This window comes from Rhyacophila brunnea, unplaced genomic scaffold (assembly GCF_057557595.1).
Source record: "Rhyacophila brunnea isolate RB1 unplaced genomic scaffold, BYU_Rbru_1.0 scaffold_22, whole genome shotgun sequence".
Taxonomy (NCBI): Eukaryota; Metazoa; Arthropoda; class Insecta; order Trichoptera; family Rhyacophilidae; genus Rhyacophila; species Rhyacophila brunnea.
The window spans coordinates 24005671-24014408 of record NW_028232882.1 but is presented as its reverse complement, the minus strand read 5'-3'; the positions used below and the strand labels follow the sequence as shown (position 1 = coordinate 24014408).

General features: G+C 39.1%; 1 protein-coding gene across 1 annotated transcript; it reads left to right on the top strand.

Annotated features, from left to right (window-relative positions):
- Window positions 1-248: 248 nt before the first annotated feature.
- On the top strand, window positions 249-8268 carry LOC147070250 (protein CFDP2-like). The gene is made up of 2 exons (XM_085949926.1): window positions 249-647; window positions 8239-8268. The coding sequence occupies exons 1-2, from the start codon at window positions 249-251 to the stop codon at window positions 8266-8268; spliced, it is 429 nt and encodes a 142-aa protein (XP_085806052.1).
- Window positions 8269-8738: the final 470 nt, after the last annotated feature.

Below are 8738 nucleotides of genomic sequence, written 5' to 3'. Positions count from 1 at the left end.
AATGGACAATGAAACAGGTAGAGTAATCCACTCTAATAACTCGAATATGCGCATTGGGACATAATGTTCGCACCCTGCGTACCCCCGGAAAGGACCTGCACGCCACACGCATCATGCACACCTGCGGTGTGGACATCCTAGGGCTGAGCGAAGTGCGCTGGAAAGGAGCCGGGAGAAAGTTGATTGAGGGTTACTCTATTGTCTACTCAGGTCAGGAGCAATATCATCGCCAGGGAGTGGCAGTATTGATGTCAAAGAGAGCGGCCCGTTGCCTCGTGAAAGGGGAACAAATCTCGGAGAGACTGATACGTGCCTCCTTCAAGACTGATAGCTCCTTGACCGTCTTTCAGTGCTACGCCCCCACCGAGGATGCCGACGCGCAGATAAAGGATGCCTTCTACGATTCTCTCCACGCAGCAGTCTCCGCCATCCCCCGAAGAAACCGCGTGATTGTAATGGTGGATTACAATGCGAGAGTAGGAGCAGACCCGGTGCTTGGCCCCACGGTGATGGGACGACACGGCCTTGGTGACCCCAACAATAATGGTGAGCGGCTCGTAGAATTCGCCACTCTGAACGAGCTCGCCATCGGAGGCACTATTTTTCCCCACAAAGACATTCACAAATATACGTGGACGTCTCCTGATGTACGCACTAGGACGCAGATTGACCACTTCTTATACAGCTGGAAGCACCGAAAGGAACTTCTCGACGTGCGTAGTTACAGAGGTGCCGATATCCATAGCGATCATGAATTACTCATTGGAAACATCCGAGTAAAACTTAGTCGCCAGGCGAGACCTCCAAAGCGCGAACAAATTGAAAACTTCGAAACTGCTGTACGAGATAGTGTAGATCGTATCTACGAGTGGCACACATCTGAATCCGACCTCATTGAGGCGGACTGGAGCCTCATAAAGAGTGCGATTGTGTCGTCGGCCCGTACCGTCCTTGGTACCGGAAGGAGTGAGCAGCCAAGGTGGATGTCTGACGAAACGTGGGTTGAAATTGGAAAACGAGCCAGGCTGAAAGCCCTGAGAGACTAGGAGACAGACCCCGACCGAACCGAGGACCACCGGACTGACTACCAGATCCAAGACAGGGTAGTCAAACGATCCGTGCGGTTGGACAAGCGCAATTTTATGAACCGGCAAATTGAAGCGGCAGAGGAGGCAGCAAGCAGAAATGACACCAGGAAAGTATTCCGAATCACCCGTGAAGTCTGCGGCAGGCGACCACCGACTCCCGGAGCCATTCGTGGTCCCAGTGGAGCAATAGAGTCTGACGCAGACTGCGTCAAGAAGATTTGGAAGAATCATTTCTGCGGAGTGCTGAACCGCCCACCCCCTTTGGATCTCTTTGACATATCTGCGGAAGCTTTATTTTTGGACATTCCCCGAGCGACCGACACTTCCGATTGCCCGCCCACGCACACCGAGATAAAATCGGCTGTGAAAAGGCTCAAGAACGGAACGGCACCGGGGGGAGACGGGATACATCCTGAATTCCTCAAGTACAGCCTGAGCGGAATCCTGCACCCTATGTTTCATCTGATGACAAAGGTGTGGGAAGAAGAGCGCTGTCCAAAGGACTGGGTGAACGGTGGAATCATCACACTTCACAAAAAAGGTGACCCTCTAAGCTGCGACAATTACCGAGGCATTACGCTACTCAGTGATCCGGGAAAGATTTTGGCAAACATCCTCTTGATAAGAATAAGGGACCCAATAATGCACGTCCTCAGGAAAAACCAAGCCGGGTTTCTACCTGGTCGAGCGTGTGCAGACCAAATCCACAACCTTCGATGTCTTCTCCAGCAGAGCCATGAGCCGAACAGTCCGATGGCTTGCTGCTTTTTGGATTATAAGAAGGCTTCGACAGTCCGCACCGCCCCTCCCTCTGGATGATACTGGGAGCATACGGGATCCCTCCCAAGATCATTGCCATAATCAAAAGCCTACACGAGAATAGCGAATACTGTGTCAGAATTGGAGACACTGTCACGGAATGGTTCGGGGTCACGACCGGAGTCAGACAGGGTTGTGTCCTTGCACCGTTTCTCTTCATCATTCTCTTTGACTTCATACTACGGAAGTCAATACCACCCGACCGAGGCATACCTGTTACCCCCATGGTGAAGCTATGCGACCTGGAATACGCTGATGACGCTGTCCTATTCGACAACTCAATCGAGGGCATTCATGAGACAATCGACAGGTTGCATAACAACTCCTCTCGCGTTGGTTTGAAAATCAACGCGAAGAAAACTAACGTCTTGTGTAATAGTACCTCTCCTGATCCAGATTTCCCTCTGATTAGCGACGGACAAAACATCCAGAGCGTCGACAGCTTCGTGTACCTGGGGGTACACATCTCGGTAGATGGCATTTTGCAGAAAGAGCTCGCTATCCGAATGGGAATGGCTGGAGCAACATTCAACTCGATGCGGAATGTCTGGGACTCACGATTGTACTCGGTCAAAACCAAATGCCGCCTATTCGACGCTTGCATTCTGACGGTGCTGCTTTACGGTAGCGAATCATGGCACCTTACGAAGGCTCAGAGCAACCGTATACTGAGATTCGAAAACAGATGTTTGCGACGAATACTGGGTGTGCGGTATGATTTTAAGAGCAACGAGGAGATAAGAGAACGCACCAAGCAGCCTCTCATCACGCTGAAAGTGAAGAGGCGACGTTGGACCTGGCTCGGCCACGTGCTGCGGATGCCAGAAGAGAACTTCAACCTGGCTTGCCTGTTCTTAGAGCCGACCGGATTCCGGCGTCCTGGAAGGCCGCTAAATACAATCTACAGAGTGTATACGGCGGAGCTACGGGATGCTGGTTTGACCTGGAACGAAGCAAGAAGACTGGCGAGCGACAGGGATTCTTGGAGGCGCCGCGTGGTGTCCATATGCTCCAGCTAAGGGGCGGATATGGCAAAAGAAAGAAAGAAGAAGTTCTTATCTCTTCTCTTACATATCATTGTCAAGAAATACACTCATGCGAAGAACACAAGTGATGAGAACTTGGAAGAACTTGGAAAACATTAATAAAATAAATGTAAATTCCTATCCTTTCAATTTGACGAGTCGGTAGATTACACGGATATTGCACAACTATGCGTTTTTATTCGATTGGTTTTTAAAGACATGTTTGCTTCAGAAGAAATATTAACAGTTTTACAAATGGAGGAACGATCCAAAAGAGAAGATATATTTAATGCATTTAAGTCGAATATTAATCGTACTCGATTTCCTATTCATAAACTAGTATCGGTACCGACTGATGGAGTTCCTGCTATGGTTGGGAATCATGTTGGGTTTATTACTTTATGTAAAAATGAGGCAACAGTACCCACTTTTATCAGTTATCATTGCATTACACACCAGCAGGCATAGCTCCCACAAGGGGGGGGATCTGACAGGGCTCTAGCCTGAGGGGAGCCCGGCGTAGCGGGTCGACCAGTTAAGTAAGAAAAACACAACCAACAAATTTGCAAGAATAGTAAAAAAGTCGCCTGTGGTGCTATTTTCCTCAAAGAATATTTAAATTTTAAAATACATGGTTGTGCGATGCAATTGATGTGATATGATATTGATGATGTAATTAAATGATAATTCATATTGTATAGAATTTATTTTAAATGTGTTTCCTGGCGAAGGGTTGCATCTTGGCTACTACAAAATTTCTAATATTTGATATACAGGTAAATTGTGCAACTATGTCGAAATTACAGTCAATGTTTACCTACTTATTTTTTTTAGAAGTGAAAGACATAATAATATTACTTAAGTACCTATGTTATTGTGTTAATTCGATGTTTCTGTATCGTTATTTTTTTTTTAAATAAAATATCTGTTTTCAAAATACATAGGTATTTGAATTATAAAAATGGGGTTTTATTGTTCTCGCATGATATAATTACAAGTGATATCAGTCGATCGCCATAAATATTTTTTTGAATTACTCGATCCTAGAAAACAAAAGTGTGGTATAGATCAGTGCTCCGCAACCTTTTCCCACCCCGGCACACCAAAGGTCTTCCCAGAAGTCCGCGGCACACCACACGTAAAACAATTTATACACCAAAACATGGACCCTACATCCTGAAGGGGGACCCCAAGCCAAGATCTTTGGCGGGTCCCCTCTACCTATCCCTATGGTTAACGACAGTGTGATACTCTAAAATAGTGTTTTTCAAATAGTTTTCGAGGTAAAATTAATGGTTTTGTTTAGCGATTTTTTGTATGGTTATAAATTATATTAATATAATTATGGTTAGTTGTCGGGTTAGGAATAATTATTTGTCGAGTATTGACACAAAAATAATAAAATTGTATCCTACAATCTTATGTATTAAACTAATAATACCAGCGCAGTAAGCAGGCGACTTTTTTTGACTCGAACATAGGAGCTGAACTGCGATAGCTTTGTCGGAAATCCGAGGATATTTTTTATTAACTGAAATCCAGAAAATAGCCAATGTAACATTGGCGAAGTTCAGTTTTAGCGTCCCATCGTTAATCAATTCAGCAAATTCCTCTCGAATCTATAGGAAAAGCGCTTCTATAGAATTTTTGGCATTGGTTGCAAAAGGGTTTCGTCTCCAGTTGCATTGATTGTATGAAAGTACTGATGAAATTTCTTTTGCAGCAAAGTTAAAAGTTTTTGAGACGGATCCAAAATTAATTGCTTGTTTTCAATAGTGGCCTGGTAGTTCCTTTGGAATATTTGTAGAAATCCTTGTCTTAACTCCTGCCAAAGTTCGAGTATTTTTGAATTCTTCTAATTTATCAGAGCACGTCAATATATTTTCACTCTGACCTTGCATTGTTTTATTAAGTTCATGCAGGTTCTCAAATATATTACCAGCAAATTTGGGTATTGCACCGCGGCACACCTAGCATCGTCTCGCGGCGCACCGGTTGCGGAGCACTGGTATAGATCATAATGTAATCACTTTTAAAATATTCACTACATTCTTGTCGATGCACTGGGAAATTTATTAGGCACTCATAAACTCATGTAGGTATATTGCTTTATAATCAATTATTAAAGAAAATTGTTTTTGATTATTTTTTAATAGTACCTACATGGTAATCGCAATTTCTTTTAAAATTTTCGCATTATTAAGTTTAAATAATGAATAAATGATATTTTCATACTAGGCGAATGTATTAGGTTCTCATAAAATCCCTGTGGAGTGTAGGTAGTAGATGGTTTATGAAATACAAAAGTAGGTATCATGATACTATTTACTTTTAGAATATTCTCTACATTCTTATAAAGGCACTAAAAATGTCGTTTTTCAAATTCAAATTTCAATTCAATTTCAAATTTATTTATTTTACATATAATGAACATAACAAATTATAAATTCAAACCGTTCACGACATGACATAAAACAAGTGTTAACATTTTTTTAAATAAAAATACAGAGAAATGTGAGTTAATAATACAATAAGTAATAAATAAGAAATAAAATAAAATAACAAAAATAAAAGTAAAAGAAAATGGAAGCACACAGAGTGAACATTGATAGACCCTATCTTAAAAACTTATAAAACAACTTCCACATACATTCACCCTCACGTAAGTGGAATATATCGATTTCATTAAACATGGTTATTGCTCTTCCAATTGGCATCACTAATGGCAGGTTAGTTCTGCACCTTGGGAAAACAAACAACGGATGCACTCGATTCCTAAGGTAATTATCAGAGACACAGAGGCCAACACTACCAAGAATAGAGTTCACATTTACGCCGCGTATAAGTCGGAAAAATATGTAGCTATATAAAGATCCCTTCTAAATTTTATGCTACAGTATGTAAGCATACCTATAAGAAAGGCAGTCGGATAGAGCCACGGATAATATCCATACAGCCGAAAGTAAAGGAGTCTCTCTCCACCATAAAAGCGCGTTGACACGATCCAAGTACGATCCATGTACACTTGAACCGAGTGCCATCTAAGTGCACTCGTATGAGACATCTTCATACTAATTATTCCTATCCAAGCTATTGGACCGCGTCCTACTCATCCAAGTTCGCTTGGATAGGAACAATTAGTATGAAGCTGTCACTTGGGTGGCACTCGGTCCAAATGTACTTGGATCGTGTCAACGAGGCTTAAGGCCGTACTTCAACCGATTATTATATGAACATAATAGTATATACACAATAATAAATCAATAATTTCAACATCAGAAACATATTAGAATAAATTATCCCACATGCCCACATGTTGAAAATATTTATATTTTTTTTTCTAATATTTATAAGTCTGAGGTTTTTTAAAAGTATGCATATTTAATAAAGAATGCTACATTCGTAAAACTTGTGTATTAATTAAATACCTAATTTTATTAAATTAATTTATTATGAACATGCTCTTGCTTTTTCGTACTTATTTAAGTTGAATTTTGATTTAATTAAAAAATAGTTTAATCAAAATATTTCCAATTTACTAAAAATCAGACCTTTGAATAAAGTAGCATGTCTTGGTTTTACCAAGGTATCTTCTGTTTGAGACTTTCACGGTTGTTTGTCATCTTAATTGATTTTTGGGTTTTCACCGCGTGTGCTTCTTCCTTCTTTGCTCGACGTTTCGGGCTAGTTGCAGAGGCCATTATCAAGAGATATCATAATCAAACATAATAATTATATTATAACATGTCGAGGAAAGAAGGAAGAAGTACACGTGGTAAAAACCCAAAAATCAATTGCGACAAGGTATCTTCACTCATGTTTCCATCTACACTCAGTTTTACATGTATAATGTATTCAAACTACTGACGAAACCAATGGGAAATTGTATTGGTTTGTCCATTATTTCATGTATTTTTATGTTTCCTACTCCAATTAGATTCATATAGGTACATTTAGATATTTTATATATGTATATTAATGTTATGATTTTGTAAACGATTTCGTAAACTTATATTATTAATATATATTTTGATGTCACAAACAACTGATTCGGGCGAATGTGGTGATGAAAATGTTTTATAAAGTACATTATGTAAAACTGAAATATTTTTTGAAAAAATATTGAGCGTTCCGGTTCGTAAAATTTTCTATTTCGAGCACTGGGCTACTGTCAAAAGGAAAGTCTCGAAATCACGTTATGGAATAATTGCAATTTGAAGTTTGACATGCCGTCTAGAATCAGGCATAATGGTACTTTTTTGTGCTTTATGTGCATGTTCTATCGGATGACCTTGATTTTTTTTCTAGCATGCATTTATTTACCAGGGATGGGCATACATGAGCTCAACGAGAGCCACATTCTGGATTTTAGCCACGTAATAAATACACAAATTCAAATTTAATTACATTTCTACACAAATTTTATTTGATATAATTATAAAGTAAAAATACATATTATAAGAAAAAAAAATAATGGGGAAAGAAAATACCTAGTTATATTATTTGTCAAAAGATATTGGGAGCCGCACTTAAGGGGGAGAGGCATGCCAGCAGAGAGCCTAGCGGAAAAATACATAAAATATAATATAAATAAAAGCTCGATATGATATAAATAAAAAAGATTTCAAGTTATACACATTTATATTTTTATAAAAATCATTTTTTTTAAATAAATATAAAAAATATTAAAACGATGAATTAGTCAAAAATCTACACGACGAAAAATTGAAAACTTAATAAACTAAATTTCAATAATAAATACGATCATAAAATATAATGTAATAATAAGATGTGGCCCTACAACGAATTGACATTTTTTTTTTTTTACAATTGTAAGTTTATCTTTGAATTAAAAAAAAAATAAAAAAGCTTTTAAATGTTTTCAGATACATATTTATTAAATACCTAATACAGTTGAAATTGTAAATTATCAAAAAAAAATCTCAAATTGCAAGCTTCGTATTTTTCCGCTAGGTTCTCTGCTGGCATGCCTCTCCCCCATAAATAAATTACGACTTGCCAACTTTTGGCAGCATCCCCATGATATGTTCTGAGGAGTGGTCAAAGAAAAAAAGATAAATATGAACCAAGATTTGCAGTGCCACGGCCTGTGGAGGAGACTCTCTATGTTGCGTAATTATTAGGTAGGTACCCACATAAGTTTACCGGCGGTCGTTTTAAAATATTGTTAGGTTCGCTAAAAATGGTGATACCATTGTTCTATGACCTTCGTGGTTGGTTCTGTATCACAGCGCATCTAGGTCCAAAATTTATAACAAATAATTTATTCATATTTTACTGAACAGTGTGACACAAAAGCCGACACTTACAGTTAATAAACGCGATATCTAGCCAATACTATGTTTGTTGTCAGAGACGTCCCGTGGGTGTAGGCGGGTTATACCTACAATATAATATACAGTAACACAAATATCACAACGTTTGAAAGCACAGACTTTCAATGAAGTAGACGGTGCGTTCGCTTCACTAAAGGTTTTGTTATTTTCTAAACTCTTTCTTTAAGGGCCCACATTTTATGGTATTTTCAGAGCATAATCCGGGACATTCCTTAAGGCTATACTTCAGCTGAGGCATGGTCTCTAAAACGATCGTGACTACGCGACGCGCAGATTGTGCAAACGACGCGTGACGAACAAAACATAATTTGTCATAAAAATTCAACATGCGTACATTTAATGTTATGTTTATTGTTATTTAAGTAATAAAAATAATATATTCATTGACATGTTTTGTTTTTTGAGTACATACGTAACGTTTTTTAGTCATCTTTACAGATTTAGGAATT

Coding starts and splice junctions, on each gene's coding strand:
- LOC147070250 (XM_085949926.1), top strand. CDS start 249: ATGTCAAAGAGAGCGGCCCGTTGCCTCGTGAAAGGGGAACAAATCTCG. Junction 648..8,238: donor ATACGTGGACGTCTCCTGAT/GTACGCACTAGG, acceptor TTTACTGAACAG/TGTGACACAAAAGCCGACAC.